The sequence below is a fragment of the Heterodontus francisci genome, chromosome 5 (genome assembly GCF_036365525.1).
Source record: "Heterodontus francisci isolate sHetFra1 chromosome 5, sHetFra1.hap1, whole genome shotgun sequence".
NCBI lineage: Eukaryota > Metazoa > Chordata > Chondrichthyes > Heterodontiformes > Heterodontidae > Heterodontus > Heterodontus francisci.
The window spans coordinates 47387004-47412718 of NC_090375.1; the positions used below are offsets into that span (position 1 = coordinate 47387004).

At 45.1% G+C, this 25715-nt stretch overlaps 1 protein-coding gene across 8 annotated transcripts in view; it reads left to right on the forward strand.

The window, feature by feature from the left end:
* The window catches only part of LOC137369819 (zinc finger protein ZFAT-like), a 359810-nt gene that overhangs the window by 242143 nt on the left and 91952 nt on the right, over window positions 1-25715 (forward strand). For all 8 annotated transcript variants that reach the window (XM_068031379.1, XM_068031381.1, XM_068031380.1 and 5 more), the window contains one exon: window positions 5460-5633. In XM_068031379.1, coding sequence (XP_067887480.1) covers window positions 5460-5633 — 174 coding nt within the window. The remainder of the gene's footprint in view (window positions 1-5459; window positions 5634-25715) is intronic.

The following is a 25715-nucleotide window of genomic DNA, read 5'->3' on the forward strand; positions in this document are numbered from 1 at the left end:
GTTCTTGGGATATGGGCAAAGCTCAATTTTTTTTTTTTTAACTACCCATTCCTAGTGCCCTGTAAAGATGATGGTGGGCCTTGACCTTGAGCCAGTATAGGCCTTTTGATGATAGGTCTCCCACAGTGATGTTAGGTCAGGAATTCCAGGATTTTGTCCAACAACATTGAAAGAATGGTGGTATATCTCTAATTCAGGATATTGTGTGACTTGGAGGTGTTGGTGATCCCAAGATCCTGCTGCTCTTTTCCATTGGTACAGTTTGGAGGGCTGGGAGGTGCTGTTGAATTTACCTTGCTGAGTTATTGCAGTATATTCTGTAGATAGTGCATATTGCAGGACAGTGCCCCAGTAGTTGAGGATGTGGATGTTGAGTCCAGTGCCTAGGACATTTATCAATGCTGTGCTCTGGTTGCAAGCTTTTTGAGTGTTGTTGCAGCTAGACTCATACAGGCTAATGATGAGTATTCTAATACACTCGTGACTTGATCCTTGTAGATGATGGAGAGGTTTTGTGGTGTTCAGAACATCAGCTTGGTCATAAATTGAGTCAAAGGCTTTCCCAGGGGTTCAGGCTCTGACTATTCTGAGCTTTCAAATTAATTAAAATTTCAGCTTAAATTTTGAAATACTTAAATATTTTTAATTCTCATAACTTAAACTTTTAAGTTACAGCATACAAATGATTAAAGTTATCCTGAAATTTTCACTTTTTGCTGTCATTAGCAATCTGATTTTCAGATTTGATGGATCTATGCTAACCACATGACTGATAAAGCAGCTGGCTAGCAATTTGAGATAGGCCCACTGAGTTGCGTGAGCTAAAAAGTCATGTATTTGAGGTGTCCAGGATGAACAGATGGAAATTGAGATTTTGGCTCAATGTAATCTTGCAGATCACCATAGAGACAATAGGGATGATGAATGAGTTGCCTTTGCAGCCTGTTGCAATCAAATCTGCATCCTTAAAACCACCCTGCCAAAGATAGTGGACGTTACAGGTGGACATGCAGTGGTGCAACAAGCAATAGGTTGCTTGTTGGTACCTTCAATGAATCTTGGATCTTAGTCACGCTATCAAAAATGGAGAATGGCCAGGTGGAGGTTAGCCAGCTCATGTATTTTTTCTGACCTTTGTGCGCGGTGGGGAGACAAGGATTTGTAAAGCATAGGAAAGCAAAAAGTGTTCTGTTTTTCCTCATGGCCTGGGAATTGTGTGCATTGTGGGGAACATGTGTGAGAGAAAAGTGGTTTAAAAATTACTTTATCAAAGGGAAGACATGGATTGGGAAGTTCCTTAGAGCTGCTTTTACTTTGCTGCAAACATAAGATCTGTCATATTTATTAATTTTGCTTGGTATTTATCAGTGCTCCAGATTTAAATTCTACAGAGGGTAATTTTCACCATCGCTGGCAGAATGGATCGCCCACCTGTTGTAGAACCTGCCCGATATCGTGTTATCAATAACTGAGTGAGTTCTTTAATGGGTGGACAATCCACTCTGCCAGCTTACCACCCATGCAGTGAAGGTGAAAATAATGCTCAATAGACTACAGAGTTTCACTTCCAAATTATTTAACTTATACTAGAAGACTGTTGTACAAATTAATATGATTAAAATGAGCGTAAGGATCGGAAGAGTTTCCACTCCACTCATACCTCCCTCACAATTGGAGTAGTGAATATCTCGACTAAACAGCTAGTAAAACCACGTAATGCTGTGTCTATTGTAAGGTGTTAGTCATGGCTCAGCAGAACTCCTGCCCCTGAGTCAGAAGGTTGTGGGTTCAAGTTCTGCTCCAGAAATGAGCACATAATCAATACTGAGGGGGTGCTACACTGTTGGAGGTGCTGCCCTCCCAGGTGGATGCAAAAGATCCCATGGCACTATTTTGAAGAAGAGCAGGTGAGTTCTCCCTGATTGTCCTGCCCAATATTTGCCTCATGATCAACATCACTGAAAAAACAGATTGCTTTTTGTGGGACCTTGCTGTGTAAAAATTGGCTGTTGCATGACGACAAATCAAAGTACTTCATTGGCTGTAATGTGCTTTGGATTGTTATCTGAAAAGGAAGAATGTGCAGGGCTGTGGGGAGAAGGCAGGGGAGTGGCATTAGGGAAACTGCTGTTTTGGAAAGCCAACGCAGATACGATGGGCCAAATGGCCTCCTGTGCTGTAACAATTCTGTGATTCTGGGGCATGCTAAGGTTGGGATAGCTGCCATGTAAATGCAAGCCTTTCTTTTATTAACCCCTTTTAAAAAAAGATCTGAATCAATATAAGGTTAAGCCTGGAGCATTGGTGAATAGATTATTGCTATGTGCCACTTGATAGCACTGTCAACATCTTCCATCACTTTCTGTCACATTATCAGGTGGATGCCAGTGTTGTAGCTGTACGGGATTACCTTTTCTAGGGGTGCAGCTAGTTCTGGAGTATAAGTCGTTACCACTACAGATGGGATGTTATCAGGGCCCATAGCCTTTGCTGTGTCCAATGCACTCATCTGTTATTTGATATCACATGGAGTGAATTGAATTGGCTGAAGACTGGCATCTTCTAGGAGGAGGCGAAATGGATGATCCACTTGGCACTTCTGGCTGAAGGTGGTTGCAAACACTTTAGCCTTATCTTTTCCTTTGATGTGCGGAGCTCCTCTATTATTCAAGATGGGGATGTTCCTGGAGCTCCACCTCCCGTTAGTTGTTTTAGTTCATGACTGGATGTGGCAGGACTGCAGAGCTTTGATCTGATCTCTTGGTTTGGGATTTCTTAGCTCCGTTTGTAGCAGGCTGCTTCTGCTGGTTAGTGTGTTTGTAGTCCTGTGGCTTCACTAGGTTGGTACCTCATTTTTAGATATGCTCCTAGTATACTCTTCTGCACTCCTCATTGAACCAAGGTTGGTCCGTTGATTTGATGGTAATGGTAGAATGAGAGATAAGCAGACCATAAGGTTATAGATTGTGGTGCGGTACAGTTCTGCTGCTGGCCCAAAGTGCAGATATGTCCTTCAGGACTCAGCTAGCTTGGTCAGTAGTGGTGCTACCAAATTACTCTTGGTGTTGGACATCGAAGTCCCCCCACACAGAGTATATTCTGTGCCATTGCTACCTTCAGTGTCTCTTCCAAGTGGTATTCAATGTGGAGGAGTACTGATTCATCAGTTGAAGGTGGGTGGTAGGTGGTACCTAGCAAGAGATTTCCTTGCCCATTTTTGAGCTGATGCCATGAGACTTTAATTATCTGAAGAGAAAGGACTTGCAGGGCTACAGGGAAAAGGCAGGGGAATGGGACTAGCTGAGTTGCTTTCTCAGAGAGCTGGCATTGACATGATGGGCCAAATGGCCACCTCCAGTGCCGTAACCATTCTTTGGTTCTATGATACTTAATGGGGTCTGGAGTCAATGTTAAGGACTCCCAAGGTCACTCCATCCTGACTGTCTACCACTCTGCTGTGACCTCTGGTCGGTCATTCTTGCCAGTCGGAAAGGACATAGCTAGGGATGGTGATGGAGGAGTCTGATACATTGGCTGTAAGGTATGATTCTGAGTATGACTCTATTGGGCTGTTGCTTGACTAGTCTATGGGATAGTTGCCCCAATTTTGGCTTAAGTCCCTCGATGTTAGTGAGGAGGACCTTGCATGGTTGACTGGGCAGGGTGTGCCTTTGTTGTAGCCAATGCCTAGGTCAATGCTGGTTTGTCCTGTTTTATTCGTAGTTGACTTTTCCATAGTGGTTTGATACAACTGAATGGCTTGTTATGCCATTTCAGAGGACAGTTAAGAGTCAACCACATTGCTGTGGTCTGGAATCAGATATAGATCAAACCAGATAAGGATGGCAGATTTCCTTCCCTAAAGGACATTAGCGGACGAGGCCTCATTATTGTTCCACACCTCATTATTGCCTTAGTCTAAACATGGACAGAAGAGCTGAATTTCAGAGGTGAAGTGAGAGTGACTGGCCTTGACATCAAGCCAGAATTTGACTGAGTGTTGCATCAAGGAGCCCTAGTAAAATTGAAGTTAATGGGAGTCGGGGAAAACTCTCCACTAGCTGGAGTCATACCGAGCACAAATGAAGACGTTTGCAGTTTTTGGAGGCCAATCAAATCAGCCCTGAAAAATCAAATTAAATCACTGCAGAAGTTCCTCAGAGCATTGTCCTAGGCCCAACCATCCTTAGCTGCTTCATCAATAACTTTCTGTCCATCATAAGAACATAAGAAATAGGAGCAGGAGTAGGCCATTCAGCCCCTCAAGCCTGCCCCGCCATTCAGTAATATCATGGCTGATCTGTCCCAGGTCTCAACTCCTCTTTTGGGCCTGCTACCCTAACCCTCAACTCCCCGAGACTTCAAAAATCTATCTACCTCCTCCTTAAGTACATTTAGTGACCTAGCCTCCACAACTCTCTGAGGCAGAGAATTCCAGAGATTCACCACCCTCTGAGAGAAGAAATTCCTTTGCATCTCCGTTTTAAGGTCATAAGTGGGAATGTTTGCCTAAGTTTGCACAGTGTTCAATCCTATTTGTAACACCTCAGGTAATGAAGCAGTCTGTGTCCGTGTGCAGCAAGAACTGGACAACTTGGGCTGATAAGTGGCAAGTAACATCTTCCAAGCAATGAGCATCTCCAGCAAGAGAGAATCTAATCATCTCCTCTTGACATTCAGCGGCATTACCATCGCTGAGTTCCCCACCATCAACATCCTGGGGGATTACCATTGACCAGAGCCTTAACTGGACTAGCCATATAAATATTGTGGCTACAGAACAGGGAATTCTGTGATGAGTAACTTGTCTCATGACTCCACAAAACTTGTTCCGTCATCTAGGACAAAGCAGCCTGCTTGATTGGCACCCCATTTACCACCTTAAACACTCACTCCATCCACCACTGGCGCACAGTGGCAGTTGTGTGTATGATCTACAAGATGCACTGCAGGAACCTGCCAAGGCTTTTTCAATAGCATCTTCCAAACCCCCGACCTCTACCACCTAGAAAAACAAGGGCAGCAGACTCATGGGAACAGCACCACCTGCAAGTTCTCCTTCAAGCTGCGCGCCATCCTGACTTTGAAATATATCACCGTTCCTTCACTGTCACTGTGTGAAAATCCTGGAACTCCGTTCCCTAACACCACTGGGTGTACCTACACCGCTTGGACTGCAGCAGTTTAGAAAGTTGAGAAGGCAGCTCACCACCACCACCTCAACAGCAATTAAGGGATGGATGATAAATGTTAGTCTTGTCAGCAATGGCTGCTTTCCATGAACAAATTCTTTTGTCCATTGAAATAGGAGGAAAAATTGTGATTTTGTTGCAGAAAACATACTTTTTATGAGTAATATAATGTACAGATCAATAAATAGTGAAAATTTTAGAGTTCTATGTTTTTGTTTATGTGGCATCTGCATTAAATGCTGCTCACAGTTTTTTTTTCATTTCCAGGAGTGAAACCATTCAAGTGTTCAGTTTGTGAGTATGCCACACGCAGCAAAAGCAACCTGAGAGCCCACATGAATCGTCACAGCACTGAAAAAACACACCTCTGTGACTTGTGTGGAAAGAAGTTCAAATCGAAAGGCAGCCTCAAGAGTCATAAACTGTTGCACACTGCTGATGGTGAGTAATGTCATATAGGAGAACTTGTTGCTGCCTGTCTCTCTTTGGGTCAATGAGGGCACTTCCAAGTTGCCTTGAGAGCTCAGACATAATGTTGTTCACCAGCCAAAAACCCTTTGTTTTGGATACTGTAACCTACAACAAACTGAGAGGCTGGAGGATCGATGGAGATTGGGCTTCATCAGCATACTTGGCGGGAGCTACCAGTGATGATTGTGCCTCCATAGACAGCTCCTGCAGCTAAGACATCCATGTTGTGCCATCAATGTCCAGGGATGAGGGATTTTGTTTTAAACCTACCTGAATTTGGCACCCATGCAGGTTATGGAAGAATCTTTACGACTACCCCACTCACTGCCACTAATTTCTTGTTGGGGTCCTTCAACAGGTGTTAGGCCCTTAATTTATATGTTTAAAAAGTTTAATGTCTGTTTTCAGTGAGCATCTAGAACAACAGAACAAAACACTGGGGCAGATTAGACACAGGTCGTTGACACTGCTAGGCTGGCACTCTATGTGCTCGTTTTGATGACTTAATAATGGGTTCAGCACTTTTTACCCCTACTACTTGAGCCATATGCATGTGACCTTGAAACTGAAAATGTGTTCTCCAACATCTCTGTTGCTGCAAAGTATGGATATCCTTGTCCCTCATCCACATGGTATTTTTCGCAGCGCAATTCCTAAGGTATGTCTAATTCACTTTCTATCATCCTGTAGTTGTGTTATACAATGATAGTGGAGTGTTGACTAATAATAGGAATCAACCTCTATTAGTTATTCTTTAATAGACCAAGGAATGAAGCCAGTGAGTATACTTTACGAACATAAGGAACACAAGTAGAACATTAGCCCCCACCTGAGGCAATAGATTTTCTGTGTTTATCTTGTTCAATCCATTTAACTTTGAATATAGCTCCAGCAAATTTACTGGACTGGTTGGTATGTTTATTGTATAGAATTGTATAGAACACAGAAACAGGCCATTCAACCTAACTGGTCCATGCCTGTGTTTATGCTCCCCATGAAACTTCTCCCACCCCACATCTAACCCTATCAACATATCCTTCTATTTCTTTCTCCCTAATATTTTTATCAAGCTTCCCCTTAAATGCATCTTTGCTATTCACGTCAGCTACTTGTGGGAGTGAGTTACACACTCCAACCACTCTCTGGGTATAGACGTTTCTCCTGAATTCCTTATTGGATTTATTCTCCTTCTTCTTTCTTTCTTCTTTGGCCTCCTTGTCTCGAGAGATGATGAGTAAGCGCCTGGAGGTGGTCAGTGGTTTGTGATGCAGTGCCTGGAGTGGCCATAAAGGCCAATTCTAGAGCGACAGGCTCTTCCACAGGTGCTGCAGATAAAATTGGTTGTCGGGGCTGTTACACAGTTGGCTCTCCCCTTGTGCCTCTGTCTTTTTTCCTGCCAACAGCTAAGTCTCTTCGACTCGCCACACTTTACCCCACCTTTATGGCTGCCCACCAGCTCTGGCGATCACTGGCAACTGACTCCCACGACTTGTGATCAATGTCACAGGACTTCATGTCACGTTTGCAGACGTCTTCAAAGTGGAGACATGGACGGCCGGTGGGTCTGATACCAGTGACGAGCTCGCTGTACAATATGTCCTTGGGGATCCTGCCATCTTCCATGCGGCTCACATGGCCAAGCCATCTCAAGCGCCACTGGCTCAGTAGGGTGTATAAGCTGGGGATGTTGGCCGCCTCGAGGACTTCTTTGTTGGAGATACGGTCCTGCCTTCTGATGCCAAGGAGTCTCCTGAGGCAGCGACGATGGAATGAATTGAGACGTCGCTCTTGGCTGACATACGTTGTCCAGGCCTTGCTGCCGTAGAGCAAGGTACTGAGGACACAGGCTTGATACACTCGGACTTTTGTGTTCCATGACAGTGCGTCATTTTCCCACACTCTCTTGGCCAGTCTGGACATAGCAGTGGAAGCCATTCCCATGCGCTTGTTAATTTCTGCATCGAGAGACAGGTTACTGGTGATAGTTGAGCCTAGGTAGGTGAACTCTTGAACCACTTCCAGAGCGTGGTCGCCAATATTGATGGATGGAGCATTTCTGACGTCCTGTCCCATGATGTTCGTTTTCTTGAGGCTGATGATCAGGCCAAATTCGTTGCAGGCAGCTGCAATCCTGTCGATGAGTCTCTGCAAACACTCTTCAGTGTGAGATGTTAATGCAGCATCGTCAGCAAAGAGGAGTTCCCTGATGAGGACTTTCCGTACTTTGGTCTTCACTCTTAGACAGGCAAGGTTGAACAACCTGCCATCTGATCTTGTGTGGAGGAAAATTCCTTCTTCTGAAGACTTGAACGCATGTGAGAGCAGCAGGGAGAAGAAGATCCCAAACAGTGTAGGTGCGAGAACACAGCCCTGTTTCACGCCACTCAGGATAGGAAAGGAACGAGGATTTATTAGTGACTAACTTATATTTATGGTCCCTGCTTTTGGTATCTCCCACAATTGGAAGTATCTTCTTTATGTCGAACCTATCAAATATTTTCATAATTTTAAAGACCTGTATCGGGTCACCTTTCTAGAAAAAAAAACGCCAGCCTATCATCATAAATGTTTTATTACACCTTGTCCAGTATCTCTATTTTTTTAATAATATATAGACCATGGCCGGAATTTTATGCCATCCCAACGAGCTGGCTGGTGGCGGGGAATTGGGGTAAAATGGAGTGGGAGGCTCCGGGAGGCCTTCCCAACCTGCTCCTGCCTCCGCCCCATTGTATGTAGGGCGGGATGGGCGATAAACAGCCTGCCCACCCCAGGCCAATCAAGGCCCTTGAGTTGGCAATTAAAGGCCACTTAAGGGCCTTCGCCCGCCTCCACGTATATTTTACGCGTGGCAAGCGGGCATCCTGGAGCTGGGAAAGGCCGCCTGGTGGGCCCCCGTTCCCGCCCCACCCCCCCCCCCCCCCCCCCACCAAACGACCACCCTTGCCTCGCCGGGACCCGACTGATTACCCCTGGCGAGGCAACCCAAGTTCCATGTCCTCAGCTGGGCTGCAATCCCAGCAGTGGCCACCGCTCTTGGGCTGCTGGGACTAAGATCTGCCGCCCGCTGATTGGCCGGCAGCTCAATGAGGCGGGACTTCCTCCCTCAAGCGGGTAGAAGTCCTGCCTCGAAACGATTAGAGCCTGGAGACCCATAAAATGCGGGACGGATCCCCATAAGTTCTAAGCAAGTTTATGTAATTTCTCTGCATTTCAATTCTATCCCTCTAGAAATGAGCCCAGCTGTTTTGTTTGCTTTTTTATGGACTTATTAGCCTGTGTTACTACTTACGGTGATTTGTGTATCTGTACCCCTTAGATCGTTTTGAGCCTCTACACCAGTTAGACTTCTATTTTCCCAGGACCGCATGACCTCCTTGTTCTCTCCACCAAAATGCACCACCTCACACTTAATTGTATTGAAATTAATTTTCCAATTATGTACCATTCTGCAATGTTAGAACCAGGTGAGAAAGAGGTCTTACTGTAACAGGATTTAGTTTTAAACACACTGTGTTTTGAGCTCCCCCTTGGCGAATCCTTGATCACCGCTTTCCAATTATAAGGCAAAGAAATGAGCACAAACAGGTTTTCTTAGGTTTAAAGAAGAAAAGTGAAATTTATTAAAACTTAAACTAAACTTTAATTTGGTTAATGCCTATGGATATGTGCCGCGCCCCACGCTAGCATGCATGCGCGATATGCACATGCAAATAGAGACAGAAAAGAGCAGAATAAAAAATAAAGTGGAGAGGTTTGAGGCAATGTATGAAGAGTTTCTTGTTTCTGTGCTTCGAGCTCACTGCAGAGTCCTTCTGTAGGTTGATCTTGCTTTTCGTGGGGCCCGGTATTCTTCTTAAACCTTGTTCACTGTAGGAGACTTTTCTCTCTTGGGGTTCATGTGTCTTCAATGAATTCCAAAGCTGGTGAGAAAGAGATGAGAGCAGACAGGAGAGAGATGATCTCAATCCAGGAGTTTTCTGTCTTCAAATTCTCTGTGGCCAATTTAAAACTCTCAGTTCAAAACTCTGCAATAGTCAGTTAGTCATGTGACCAAACTGGCCTGACCACGTCTTCTGTGTATTGGGAGCAGGGACTGGTTCCTTTGGTCCAACGCTGTCTGCTAGTATGCAAAAAATGTTTTTCCCGCAAGGGACTTGACAGTTCCTTGCGGTAGGCCCTCTTTTCTTCCCAGCAACAATTTGAAGTTTAATGTCCATGTGGCAAAATTAATGTGCCTCATTCTTGGCAGGTGGGGGCCTGCATGACACCTCCACACCCAGGGGAATGAAAAGCGATTTGAAAAAAAAGTGCAATTCATTACAAGGTTTGAGAGAAATATAAGATACAGAAAGAAAAACCATGCATTTCTCTCATTCATATCCATTCATTCATAAATCTTAAAGCTTATTAAAATTGTCTTTTCTGGGTGCCAGTGCTGTTTTAATTTCCCCTTTTTGGCATCACAGTAACCATGTGTTTCTTTAGGAAAGCTTTTCTTCAGTTTGCCCATTGCCATGACTGCCCAGGGTCTTGGTGCCTGCTGAGGTAATTTTTTATCAGGAGAGTTAGTAGTGGGTGGGTCTATCCTGAACTCTCTTTCAGTGCTTTGCTGAGTCATGCAAAGGCTTTTGACTTCAGGGGGTGGGTGGTTCCCTTTTTCTCTGACTGTGGGGAAGGATTCTTTGTTAATCTCCCCTTTATTCTCTGGGACATCAATACTAATAGGTAGTTGTGGAGACTTGACTGCACGCTCCTGTGGCACTTCAACTAGGTGAGGCATCACCCTCACGGTTTCTGTGCCCCCGAGAGGTCTCTCTTGGACTCTGCAGGTTCCTGTAAATTCTGTTATCAACTCTGGTGGTGTGCTTCTAGAGTCTGCATTTACGTAGGAGGACGTGGAGTCTATCTTTTCAAAATTTTCGGGGTTGGCTGACCGGCCAGTAGGGGTTTTCATACTGAATTCCTCCGGACATCCTTTAACCTGCCCTCTTGGTCACTTTTTCCCCTTCTCTTCCTAAACTTTTGCCACCTTGTGTCTGCCTTTCCCCTTTTGTTCTCGGCAGGGGTCCATTACAGTTCACCAGCCCTCTGCTGGAGGGACCTCCTAACTTCAGTACAGGACTTAGAGGTGCAGGTTTCACTGTAGGTTGGGGTTTCCCTTCAACCTGGCACATGTGGCAACTCCTGTAGTACTCCACCACATCTTTGTGGTATTTTGGTGAGTCAAACTGCTGTCTTAACTGGGCTTTGGTCTTTCGTATACCGGCATGTACTGCTACTGTAGTCTCGTGGACCCTTCTTAATATTTGTCGCCGGTACCTCTGTGGCACCACTAACTGGTGAACTACTGCTCACTCCTTGCTCTCATGTCCGTGAGGAGAGCTCCATTTCCTCATCAGTACCACATTCTTTAAATAGTAGCAATCAGGGACTCCATCTGCCTCACTTTGGACAGGGCAGCCTGTGCTAACACTTGTAATACTGGGTCGGCTCGCTGAGCCTCAGCGAGGGAAAATCCATTTACTTCATTCCCTGGGACTCCTAACTTTTCAAAGAAAGTCTCGGAAAGGCAGACCTCATGGTCACCTGCCTGCAGTGCCAATGCAGCCTCCTCAGGGGGAGCTAGTTTGATCATGACTTGATCCACTACACATTCAGCTATTCAGCAGGGTCTTCTGCCAGTGCCCTGTCTCTCTGACCTCTTGCGGTCTTTCTTTTACTACTGGGCGGGCTACCACCTTCACCCCCACCAGATCATTATCTAGCAGCAGGTCAACCCCGTCTACAGGCAAACTAGGGACAATCCCTAAGGTCACCGGTCCCAAAACTAGGTCACACGCTAGGTACAGGCATACACTGTCCTCCAATACCATTCACCACCATTTTGGTGTTCACTGCACTCTCTGGGGGGGAAGGTCAGGTCTTTCCCAGTAAAAGGGATCTAGTGGCCCCTGTGTCTCTGAGAACTACTATGGGCTTACTGGCCCGACTCGGGGGGTATGGGGTTACTTTCCCTTCAAACACAAAACCTTGATAACGCTAAGAAATCCTGTTAAATTTTCCTGCACTGGCTTTCGAAAGCTTCCTGGGTTGCACTCTTACTGCAGTTAAAGCCACAGCTTGTTCTGCTGTGCTTTCCATCGGGATCCTGTCTTCACTGAGCAGGTGTGCCTTGATTAACCCGACTGGTTTTCCCTTTAGTTTCCAGCAGTCAGATTTTAAATGCCCTGCTTTATTACAATGGAAGCACACAGGTCTCCGGGTCTCACTCTTGCACACAGCACTTTCCTTTCTGACTGGAGGAGGGCTCCGTGTATCTCCTGCTTTCCTTTCTCTGCCAGGACTGCCAGGGCTTCGATCACCTTCCCACCCTTTGTCCTTTTCGGATTTGTAGGGGTGATTAGGAAAGGTTCTTCCCTGGGAAACCGACTTATAAATTAAAGCAAACTCATCGGCCAGAACGGCCGCTTGCCGGCCTTTCTGAACTCGCTGATCCTCTACGTGCTTCTTTATTGAGAGTGGGAGAGCGTTTTAAATTCTTCTAACAGAACTACTTCCCTGAGGTTCTCATAGCTGAGCTGTATTTTAAGAGGCGGGCAGCCATAAAGGCGGGGCTAAAGTGTGGCGAGTCGAAGAGACCTAGCAGTTGGCAGGAAAAAAGACAGAAGCGCAAGGGGAGAGCCAACTGTGTAACAGCCCCGACAAACAAATTTTTCTGCAGCACCTGTGGAAGAGCCTGTCACTCTAGAATTAGCCTTTATAGCCACTCCAGGTGCTGCTCCACACACCACTGACCACCTCCAGGCATTTACCCATTGTCTCTCGAGATAAGGAGGCCAAAAAAGAAAGATTTTAAGAGCCCTCAGCTACTGGTCAAAAGCCAGCTGCTTTACTTCTTTCAAACTCCAGATAAGTTTGATTAGCTTGCTTTTTACAGTCATAAAGTCATAGAGTTATACAGCACAGAAACGGGCCCTTCCGCCCATCGTGTCTGTGCCGTCCATTAAGCACCAAACTATTCTAATCCCATTTCTAGCACTTGGCCCGTAGCCTTGTATGCTATGGCGTTTCAAGTGCTCATTTAAATACCTCTTAAATGTTGTGAGGATTCCTGCCTCTACCACCCCTTCAGGCAGTGCGTTCCAGATTCCAACCACCCTCTGAGTGAAACATTTTTCCTCAAATCCCCTCTAAATCTCCTGCCCCTTAGATTAAATCTATGCCCCCTGGTTATTGACCCCTCCGCTAAGGAAAAAAGCTTCCTATCTAACCTATCAATGCCCCTCATAATTTTGTATACCTCAATCATGTGCCACCTCAGCCTTCTCTGCTCTAAGGAAAACAGCCCTAGCCTTTTCAGTCTCTCTTCAGAGCTGAAATGCTCCAGCCCAGGCAACATCCTGGTGAACCTCCTCTGCACCCTCTCCAGTGCAATCACGTCCTTCCTATAGTGTGGTGCCCAGAACTGTATGCAGTACTCCAGCTGTGGCTGAACTAGTGTTTTATACAGCTCCATCATAACCTCCCTGCTCTTATATTCTATGCCTCAGCTAATACAGGAAAGTATCCCATATGCCTTCCTAACCACCTTATCTACCTGTGCTGCTGCCTTCAGTGATCTATGGACAAGTACACCAAGGTCCCTCTGACCCTCTGCACTTCCTGGGGTCCTACCATCCATTGTATATTCCCCTGCCTTGTTAGTCCTCCAAAAATGCATCACCTCACACTTCTCAGGATTAAATTCCATTTGCCACTGCTCTGCCATCTTACCAGCCCATCTATATCATCTTGTAATCTAAGGCTTTCCTCCTCACTATTTACGACACCACCAATTTTCGAGTCATCTGCGAACTTACTGATCATACCTCCTATATTCATGTCTAAATCATTAATGTACACTACAAACAGCAAGGGTCCCAGCGCCGATCCCTGTGGAACACCACTGGTCACAGGCTTCTAATCGCAAAAACAACCCTCGACCATCACCCTCTGCCTCCTGCCACTAAGCCAATTTTGGATCCAAATTGCCCTGGATCCCATGGGCTTTTACCTTCTTAACCAACCTCCCATGCGGGACCTTATCAAAAGCCTTTGAGGGTTCTAAATTTTTAGGGATAGGCTTCGGGTACTAATTCATGTGCCCGGAGGATAGCATTTTTGGTCAGTTCATAATTTGATGAACTCTCATCTAGCAACAAGGAATAAACCTCATGGGCTTTTATGGTTAGCATGCTTTGTAGTAAAAGAGACTAGGTCTCAGCTGGCCATATTAGCTGCCTTGCCAGTTTCTCAAAATACACAAAAAAACTCTTCCACATCTTCCTCATTGAATCTTAGAATTAGTCGAGCGAGTTTCAGCAATTCTGTACCCAGCCCTGAATTCTGATCCTCCATATTGGTCATGCTTTCACTGGGTTTACTCTGTCACCCCCTAGTTAACTCAAGTCGCTTCAACTCTCTTTCTTCAGATTCTTTCTGGAATATTCTTTCTCTCTCTCTCTTCTCTCTCTCATTCATTCACCTGTCTTTCTATTTCTTCACGTTTCTTCTGGAAAGCTCTCTCTTTCTCCCTCTCCTGCCTCGCTCTCTTTTTCCTGTCTCTCCCTTTTTCTCTTTCCCTGTCTTCTAATTCAAGTTTCCTTTCTTCCAATTGTATCCTTGCTAGCAGTACCCTGTCTGGGTCTGCTTCTAACACTGCTTCTGCTTCTTCAGATTCACGGGAAAAATGGTTGGCCACTAGCCTTCGGAGTTCAGACTTCCTATCCTGCAACGTACAGTGATCCCACACTGCTCAACCATTTTCCTCAACTCCTCCATAGACCGTGCTTTTAACTTATCCCAAGTTACTTCACCGTGCTTGGAGAGCTGCTAGCTTCAGTTGCAGACATGTTAGTATTCAATTAATCACAACCACAAGAAAACCTGTATTAATCTTGCTCTTTTTTGATTGGGAACAACTTGGTTTCCCACTTCCAATTTCTCTCGTTTGTCTGTGGGTCAATCCCGGATGAGCCCCCAAATTTCGGTTATGACTCGGTGAGAAAGAGGTCTAGGAGTTCCCTTTCAGCCTTCACCTTACTGTAGCAGGATTTAATTTCAAACACATGTTTTGAGCTCCCCCTTGGTGAATCCTTGTTCACCGCTATCCAATTATAAGGCAAAGAAAATGGCACAAACAGGCTTTCTTAGGTTTAAAGAAGAAAAGTGAAATTTATTAAAGCTTAAACCTAACTCTAATTCGGTTAACGCCTGTAGATACACGCCGTGCCCCACACTAGCATGCGTACATGATACACACATGCAAATAGAGACAGAAAAGAGTAGAATAAAAAATAAAGTGGAGAGGTTTGAGGCAATACCTGAAGAGTTTCTTGTTACTGTGCTTCGAGCTCACTGTAGAGTCCTTTTGTAGGTTGATCTTGCTTTTTGTTGGGGCCCAGCATTCTTCTTAAACCTTGTTCACTGTAGGAGACTTTTCTCTCTTGGGGTTCATGTGTTTTCAGTGAATTCCAAATCTGGTGAGAAAGAGATGAGAGCAGACAGGACAGAGATATTCTCAATCCAGGAGCCAGGAGCTTTCTGTCTTCAAATTCTCTGTGGCCATTTTAAAACTCTCAGTTCAAAACTCTGCAACAGCCAGTTAGTTGTGTGACTAAATTGGTCTGACCATGTCTTCTGTGTATTGGGAGCAGGGACTGGTTCCTTTGTTGCAACACTATCTGCTAGTATGCAAAAAATGTCTTTCCGGCAAGGGACCTGGCAATTCCTTGTGATAGGCCCTCTTTTCTTCCCAGCAATAATTTGACGTTTAATGCCCAAGTGGAGAAATTAATGTGCCTCATTCTTGGCAGGTGGGGGCCTGCATGACAGCAAGTTTATTAATGTCATCCTGTGTTTTATTGTTGTTTTCCTCAGTATTAACTATATCCCCAATTTAGCTTCATGCGCAGATTTTTATATACTTCTCACTTTTTGCCCAACCGAATAACTGCTTTTAACTGTTACTCTCTGCTTTCTGTTTTGTATCCAGCTTGCATGTCCCCTGATTCCACATCCTTTGACCTTAGTCAGGAGTTTACCTTATCAAAAGTTTTTGAAAATCCAAATATATCTGCTTCATTGTCCTGTCCTACACTTTCTGTTACTTCAAAAAATTCACTAAGATTAATCAAGCTTAATCAAGCAATTGACCTTCCCTTTTGAAAGCTGTGCTGACATCATTGAGTGAAGATTCCATTACCTACCATGAACATTAAGCTAAATTATCTATAGTTCCCTGGCAAATGTAAAAAAAAACTGCTGCCTTTTTGGCCACTCGTTCATCCTGTCTATATCTCTTTGCAGAGTCTTTATATCCTGCTCACAGCTTAGTTTACCACCTAGCTTTGTGTTGGCAGCAAACTTTACATTCAGTCCCTTCATCTTAGTCATTAATATAGATTGTAAACAGTTCAGGTCCCAGCACTGATCCTTGTGGCACCCCATTAGTAAAAGCCTAATAACCTGAAAGTGGCACATTTGTTCCTACTCTCTATTTTTCAATTTTTAACTGACCCTCTATCCATGCTAATTTATTACCCCTAACCGTATGAACTTTTATCTTGTGTAACAGCCTTTTGTGTGGCAACTTATCAAATGCCTTTTGAAAATCCAAAGTTACTACATCTGTTGGGTCCCGTTAACTACCCTGCTAGTTACATCCTAAAAAACAACTCTAAAAGATTTGTCAAGCACAATTTCTTTTTCATAAAACCATGTTGACTTAGTCTAATCATATTATGGTTTTCTAAGTGCCCTGTTACCACTACTTTAACAATAAATTCCAGCACTTCTTTTACAACTGATGTCAGGCTAACTGGCCTGTAGTTCCTGTTTTCCCTCCCCGCTTTCTTGAATAGCGATGTTACATTTTGCTACCTTCCAATGCACTGGCATTGTTCCAGAATCTGAGGAATTCTGGAAGATCAAAACCAATGCATCCACTGTTTCTGCACCCACCTCTTTTAGAAGCCTATGATGCAGGCCGTCAGGTCTAGCAGATTTGACAGCTTTTGGTCCTATTAATTTCTCCAGTACTTCTTTACTAATATTAATTATTTAAGTTTGTCACCCTTTGACAAGGTCTCGCGTGGCAGACTGGTAAAACAGGTGAAGTCACACGGGATCAGAGGTGAGCTGGCAAGATGGATACAGAACTGGCTCGGTCATAGAAGACAGAGGGTATCAGTGGATGGGTGTTTTTCTGAATGGAGGGATGTGACTAGTGGTGTTCTGCAGGGATCAGTGCTGGGACCTTTGCTGTTTGTAGTATATATAAATGATTTGGAGGAAAATGTAGCTGGTCTGATTAGTAAGTTTGCAGACGACACAAAGGTTGGTGGAGTTGCGGATAATGATGAGGATTGTCAGAGGATACAGCAGGATATAGATCGGTTGGAGACTTGGGCGGAGAAATGGCAGATGGAGTTTAATCCGGACAAATGTGAGGTAATGCATTTTGGAAGGTCTAATGCAGGTGGGAGGTATACAGTAAATGACAGAACCCTTAGGAGTATTGACAGGCAGAGAGATCTGGGCGTACAGGTCCACAGGTCACTGAAAGTGGCAACGCAGGTGGATAAGGTAGTCAAGAAGGCATACGGCATGCTTGCCTTCATCGGCCGGGGCATAGAGTGTAAAAATTGGCAAGTCATGTTGCAGCTGTACAGAACCTTAGTTAGGCCACACTTAGAATATTGCGTGCAATTCTGGTCGCCACACTACCAGAAGGACGTGGAGGCTTTGGAGAGGGTACAGAGGAGGTTTACCAGGATGTTGCCTGGTCTGGAGGTCATTAGCTATGAGGAGAGGTTGGAAAAACTCGGATTGTTTTCACTGGAACGACGGAGGTGGAGGGGCGACATGATAGAGGTTTACAAAGTTATAAGCGGCATGGACAGAGTGGATAGTCAGAAGCTTTTTCCCAGGGTGGAAGAGTCAGTTACTAGGGGACATAGGTTTAAGGTGCGAGGGGCAAAGTTTAGAGGGGATGTGCGAGGCAAGTTTTTTACACAGAGGGTGGTGAGTGCCTGGAACTTGCTGCCAGGGGAGGTGGTGGAAGCAGATACGATAGCGACGTTTAAGAGACATCTTGACAAATACATGAATAGGAAGGAAATAGAGGGATATGGGCCCCGGAAGTGCAGAAGGTGTTAGTTTAGGCAGGCATCAAGATCGGCGCAGACTTGGAGGGCCGAATGGCCTGTTCCTGTGCTGTACTGTTCTTTGTTCTTTGTTCTGTTTCTTGTGTCTTCTACTGAGAAGTCATTTAAGAGCATAACGTAAGAAATTGGAGCAGTAGACATGCAGCGCCTCGAGCCTACTCTACTATTCAGTACGATTATGGCTAATCTTCTGCTTCGGATCCAATATCCCGACCACTCTCCATATCCCTTGATTCCCGGAGAGACCAAAATTCTGTCTATCTCAGCCTTAAATGTACTCAACGAAGAAGCATCCACAACGCTTTGGGGTAGACAATACCAAAGATTCACAATCCTCTGAGTGAAGAAATTTTTCCTCATCTCAGTCGTAAATGATCGATGCCTTATCCTGAGGCTGTGCTCCCATGTTCGAGATTCCCCAATTAGGGGAAACAACCTCTGTGTCTACCCTGCTGATCCCTTGCAGAATCTTGTACGTTTCTGTGAGATCTCTCATTTTTTTTAAACTCCAGAGAGCATAGACCCAATTTACTCTCCTCGTAGGACAATCCTCTCATCCTCGGAACCAATCTATTGAACCTTCGCTGTACCGCCTCCAAGGCAAGTATATTCTTCCTTAGATATGGAGACCAAAACTATGCAGAATGCTCTAGGTGTAGTCTCACCAAAGCCCTATACAATTGTAGAAGACTTCCTTCTTCTTGTACTCCAATCCTCTTGCAATGAAGGCCAACATACCATTTACCTTCCTAATTGCTTGCTGTACCTTCATGCTAACTTTTTGTGCTGTACACCCAAGTGTCTCTGAACATCAACATTCAGAAGTTTCACACGTTTTAAAAAATATTCTGTTCTTACTATCAAAGTGAATAACCTCACACTTTTCCACATTATATGCTACCTGCCACCTTGTTGCCAACTCAGTTAAGCTGTCTATATCACTTTGCAGCCTCTTTGTGTCCATCTCACAGCTTACATTCCCACCTAGCTTTGTATCACTAGTAAATTTGGATACGTTGCTTTCATTCTCTTCTTCCAAGTCATATCTGTTTAATGTCTCTGCCATTTCCTTATTCCTCATTATAATTTTTCCTGTGCCAGCCTCTCAGGGACTCATGTTTACTTTCACCACTTCCTTTTTAGATACTTGCAATCATTTTATATTTCTAGCCATCATGGTTTTTCATTACTGGCTAGTTTGTACTTGTTTTTTTTTCAGCAGAATACATTTCTCCAGATCTCTATTGAACATCTTTTCAAATACTTCCCACTGGTGTTCTATCTCTTTGTCAACATTTTTTGCGGTTTACCCTTCCTAGTCCCTGGTTCCATTTTAATTCCCTCAAAATTAGATTTTCTCCCCCAATCTATTACTTTTGTCTTTGCCTTGCATACATCTTTCTAAACCATTATTTTAAACCTCATTATATTGTGTTTGCTATTGCTTAGATGTTCTCCTGAGCTTATCTGTTTTGGTTCATTTCCCATTACTAGATACAACAGTGATTGCTCTATTCTTGGACTTCTTACTTACTGGGTAAGAAAGGAGTCCTGGACATACTGTAAAAACTCCATTCCATTTTCCCCTTTATCTTCCTCTTGCCAGTTTATTTAAGGGTAGTTGAAATCTCCCGTAATGATTATTCTATGTCTTTTACACATTTCATAGATTTGCTTACATATTTCTTCCTCCACTTCCCTTTCACCATTAGTTGGTCTGCACAATATCCCTATTAGTGTGACCAATCCCTTCTTAGCCCTTATCTTGATTATGAGATTCCGAGATGCACTTATATTTCGCGACAGAGGGGTGGGGGTCCAATAGCATGCGTGAAACCTGATGTAAGTGCAGCGTATCTGTCAGTGGCATTTTAACTCAGCCACTTCATTATTATTTTACTTCCGAGTTTCCCATCCAATGAGCAGCAGCAGGCATGATGTACTCACACATGCCGCAATCTGAACTCCGGTATTTGAAAAGACCCTCCAAACATGCAAGTTGAAGGAGTTTGGAGTTGGAAAGAAAAGCAAATCAAGTGGAAGAATGGATTCCAAAAGCTGTACCTCATTTCAGTGATGCCTCGTTGGATGTGCTGCTGTGAGATGTAAGGAGTCGGCGAGAGGTACTATTCCCTGCCTGCGTGAGGAAGAAACTTGCAACTGACACCGAGAGGGTGTGGTTAGAGGTAGCAGAGGAGGACAACAGCAGGAGTGTGGTTCCACACTCCTGGATTCAGTGCAGAAAGTGCTTTGATGTTCTAAGCAGGTCAGGAAATGTAAGTACAGTGGCACATTCACCTACATCCTGCTGTGTGCTTCACCCATCTCCTCACCTTGCTTTCTCAAGCCTACGCCAGCGCATCCCTCCTCACATCCACTTACCTTGCAAGTGTGCCTATCCTTCTCTTTCTGTGTATTTCTTCATGAAGAGGAGAATCAGTGAGCAGTGGCAGACAATCTGTGATGCACTGTTGGGCTCTTGAAGTGGAACCAACATGATTGCAGAGAGATTGGTGGAGTCCACCTGAGGGGGTTGATATCACAAACCACTGAAATTGACAGAGTAGCTTGCGCCATAATCCTGGAACTCCCTTCCTAACAGCACTGTGGGTGTACCTACCCCACATGGACTGCAGCGGTTCAAGAAGGCAGCTCACCACCACCTTCTCGAGGGCAATTAGGGATGGGCAATAAATACTGGCCTGGCCAGCGACGCCCACATCCCATGAATGAATAAAAAAAAAAATCAGTGTGGAACTGTAAGGCCATATTTAAGGCGACAGACATATACTCCAATCCATGCACGCCTTCAACACCACTATGCAGACTCTAGATTCCAGCAATAAAAACAAGAAATGCTGGAACCACTCAGCAGGTCTGGCAGCATCTGTGGAAAGAGAAGCAGAGTTAACGTTTCGGGTCAGCGACCCTTCATCGGAACTCTAGATTCCAGCAATTCTGTCGCCTTAAATATAGCCTTACAGTTCCACACTGATTTTTTTTTTTAATTTATTTATGGGACGTGGGCGTCACTGACCAGGCCAGCATTTATTGCCCATCCCTAATTGCCCTTGAGAAAGTGGTGGTGAGCTGCCTTCTTGAACTGCTGCAGTCCATGTGGGGTCGGTACACACACAGTGCTGTTAGGAAGGGAGTTCCAGGATTTTGACCCAACGACAGTGAAGGAACGGCGATATAGTTCCACGTCTGGATGGTGTGTGACTTGGAGGGGTTCTTGCAGGTGGTGGTGTTCCCATGCATCCTTCTAGTTGGTAGAGGCCACGGGTTTGGAAGGTGCTCTCTAAGGAGCCTTGGTACGTTGCTGCAGTGAATCTTGTAGATGGTACACACTGCTGCCACTGTGCTTCGGTGGTGGAGGAAGTGAATGTTTGTGGATGGGGTGCCAATCACGGGCTGTACAAAGTGTTCTCCAGCACAGTGGTAACAGTGAAGTGTGGCTAGGCCATGAGAGGGATGATAGCAAAAGAGGTCATGGAAGCAGGGACTCCACTTAAAGCTCTTCCATTTTTCACCCACAGCCCACCTCTCAGTCAATAGCCCACATGCTGCCTCATCTCCTGATGGCTGAGTCTTTCCCTGTGCAGGTGGAGCAATCTTTGGTGGGGTCCTCACTGGCTCCAGAACCCAGAGGACGTCAGCTAAGGGCATCTCAGCAGTCAGAGCAGGGACCTGAGCAGCCAGTGTCTATCGCTGCTGAAGCCATGCAGGTTGCACCATATAGGAGTAACAGACAAAGGAATATAAGAGCTAGGAGCAGGAGTAGGCAATTCAGCCCCTCGAGCCTGCTCCGCCATTCAATACAATCATGGCTGATCTCAACTCGGCCTCAACTCCACTTTCATGCCTGTTCTCCATAACCCTTCAACCCATTACTAATTAAAAATTACTATCTCCTCCTTAAATTTACTCAATGTCCCAGCATTCACCGCACTCTGGGGTAGTGAATTCCACAGACTCACGACCCTTTGGGAGAAGTAATTTCTCCTCATCTCTGCTTTAAATCTGCTACCCCTTATCCTAAAACTATAACCTCTTGTTCTAGATTACTCCACCGGCGGAAACATCCTCTCTACGTCTACTTTGTCAATCCCCTTAATCATCTTATGTACCTCAATTAGATCTCCTCCCATTCTTTTAAACTCTGGAGAGTAAAGGCCTAAACTGCTCAATCTCTGTTCATAAGACAAGCCCCTCATCTCTGGAATCAATCTAGTGAACCTCCTCTGAACTGCCTGAAGTGCAACTACATCCCTCCTCAAGTAAGGGGTACGCAATACTCCAGGTGCGGTCTCCCCAGTCTCATCCTCTAAGAGACCAACATTCACTTAAGCTACTCTCTTCTCTTTTAAAAACTTATAGAAGCTTTTGCTATCCGTTTTTATATTTTGTGCTAGTTTTCTTTCATAATTTACCTTTGCTCTTTGTGTTACTTTTTTAGTAACCCTTTTGTTGATCTTTAATAGTTTCCCAATCTTCCAGCCTGCCACTGGTCTTTGCAATATGGTATGCCTTAGTTTTTGACTTTGTTATCCTTAACTTCCTTGCTTAGCCATGAATGTTTTTCCTCCTCTTACAATCTTTCTTCCTCGCTGGAATATATTTTAGTTGGGAGGAATTGAATATCTCCTTAAACATCTGTCACTGCTCATCAATTGTTCTACCCTTTAGTCTACCTGCCCAGTCTGCTCGGGCCAAATCTGCCCTCGTGCTTATGTAATTACCTTTGTTTAACTCCAGTTTGAAGAGCAAGGCGTTGTAGTTTGTGCACAAGGGTATGCACATGGATGTCTGAGAAAATGTTGTCATAGAGAGATACAGCACTGAAACAGGCCCTTCGGCCCACTGAGTCTGTTCCAACCAACAACCACCCATTTAAACTAATCCTACATTAATCCCATAATCCCTACCACATCCCCACCATTCTCCTACCACCTACCTACACTATGGGCAATTTGCAATAGCCAATTTACCTATCAACCTGCAAGTCTTTGGCTGTGGGAGGAAACCGGAGCACCCGGCGGAAACCCACGCGGTCACAGGGAGAACTTGCAAACAGGCAGTACCCAGAACTGAACCTGGGTTGCTGGAGCTGTGAAGCTGCGGTGCTAACCACTGCGCCACTGTTCTTTATTTAGCTGATGCAAATGTTTTTTTACTCTCAATCTTTCCATCTTGCCCATTGTTGGGTGCTGAGTAGTAAATGGCCTTCTGACTTGTTTGATGATGAATGTTAAGACATGAATTAATGGGGAGCAATGAGGAAGTGTTCAAGGGGGTGGTTGGTTGGTTGCAGGATTGCTTTGTGTCAGTGTTGGTGACCTGGCGGGTGATGAGGGGTGTTGGGAGAGTGGAAAGAGTGGCAGTTAAATTTTCTGGTGGCATGGTTCTACTGGTGCAACTTATGTGAACATTGCATTAAAAAGGGCATCCCACACAGTATTGTGAGCAGCTGGTGTTCATTTTCCTCTGCACCATTCTCCTCTTCTTTTTCCTCTGCCACCCTCCAAATCATTGGAGGAGAATGTGAGCTCTTTGCCTTGTTCCTCCTGGGGGTGCAAGCCTTGCTGTTGTGCAGTGTTGTACAGAGCACAACAAACTATTACCATTGTGGAGACCTTGGCTGGTGCGTACTGAAAGGTGCCTTCAGATCTGTCGAAGCACCTGAAGCACGCCTTCAACATGCTAATGGCCTGTTCAATCACACATCTGGTAGTGATATGGCATTCATTGTAGTGCTGTGAGGCTTCATTTTTGGGGTTTCTGCCAGGTGTCAGGAACCAGGTTTGTAGTGGGTGTCCTTTGTCGCCTAGCAGCCACCACATAAGTCTGCTTCCAGATCTGAAGAGATCTAGGAACTTGGACTGCCGCAGGATGAAAGCAGCATGGCAGCTGCCCACAAATCTTGCACACACAAGAGTGAAAGTCAAATATTCCTAGTTGTTCTGGGAGTCTCCGAATTGCCGTTTGTGTGCAGCCTAAGGCGCCTACACCTGAAGGAAGCCAGTCAGATCCGCAGAGCTAAGTGCCTGCTCATTCTGCCTGGCATCATCAGTGGCAAAGCTGACATAATTGCTGGCCCTGGCAAACAATCCATCAGTCACCAGTCTTATTCACGCGTGGGCAGCCAACTGGGAGATCCTGTATATGTCTGTGGCAGAGGCCTGGAAGGATCCAGAGGCAAAAATGATTGTGGGAGGTGGTGACTTTGACAGTCACTGGTAACATGTAACTATCAGGTTCAGCAGAAAGCAAGTCTTCTAGGAGGCTACAGATGTCTGCCACCACCTGACATACATAGGAACATACGAATTAGGAGCAGGAGTCGCCCACTCGGCCCCTTGAGTCTTCTCCGCCATTCAACAATATCATGGCTGATGTGATTGTAATCTCGACTCCACATTCCCACCTACCTCTGCCTTAAAAATATTCAGACTCTGCTTCCACCGCCTTTTGAGGAAGAGAATTCCAAAGACTCTGGACCCTCAGAAAAAATTTCTCCTCATCTCTGTCTTAAATGGGCGACCCCTTATTTTTAAACAGTGACCCCTAGTTCTAGATTCTTCCACAAGAGGAAACATCCTTTCCACATCCACCCTGTCAAGACCCCTCAGGATCTTATATGTTCCAATCAAGTCACCTCTTACTCTTCTAAACTCCAGCGGATACAAGCCTAGCCTCATAAGACAACCTGCCCATTCCAGGTTTTTTTTTTTAACAATTAAGTTATTTGTACCCAGGATCATATTTAATTTGAGTTTTGATTTTAGTTAAAAAAAAAAGGCAAGAAATATTAAAAGAAGATGTGGTGTTTTAAGTAGATCTGCATATTCATATAACAGTATACAGTCAGGAAAGGTGGTGACGTCGTGGTATTTTTGCTGGGCTAGTAACCCAGAGATCCAGGGTATTCCCCTGGGGACATGGGTTCGATATCCCACCATGGCAGAAGGTGGAATTTGAAATCAATTAATAAAAAAAAAATCTGGAATTTTAAAAAAAGCAAGTCAATTGTTGTCGCAAAATAAACCATCTGGTTCACTCATGTCCTATAGGGAAGGAAATCTGCTGTTCCTACCTGGTCTGGCCTACATGTGACCCCACAGCAATGTGGTTGACTCTGAAAATGGGCTAGCAAGCCACTCAGTTGTACCTAACTGCTAAAAAGCCGATACAGACCACCCAGCATCAACCTTGGCACCGGAAATGACTATGGCAAACCCAGCCCTGTCGACCCTGAAAAGGTCTCCTTACTAACATCTGGGGGCTTGTGCCAAAGTTGGGAGAGCTGTCCCACAGACTAGTTAAGCGACAGCCTGACATAGTCATACCATACCGACAATGTCCCAGACACGATCATCACCATCCCTGGATATGTCCTGTCCGGTCCTGTCCTGTCCCACCGGTAGTGGTGGTGACACTGTGGTATACAGTAGGGAGGGAGTTGCCCTGGGAGTCCTCAACGTCAACTCTGGACCCCATGAGGTCTCATGGCATCAGGTCAAACATGAACAAGGGAACTTCCTACTGATTACCACCTAACGCCACCCCTGTCCCCTCATCTGATGAATCCATGTTGAACACCACTTGGAGGAAGTATTGAGGGTGGCAAAGGTGCAGAATGTACTCTGAGTGGGGGACTTCAGTGTCCATTATCAAGAGTGGCTCAGTAGCACCACTACTGGCCGAGTGCTAAAAGACATAGCTGCTGGACTGGGTCTGCAGCAGGTGGTGAGGGAAAAACATACTTGACCTGGTCCTCATCAATCTTGCCTGCCGCAGCTGCATCTGTCCATGAGAGTATTGGTAGGAGTGACCACCACAC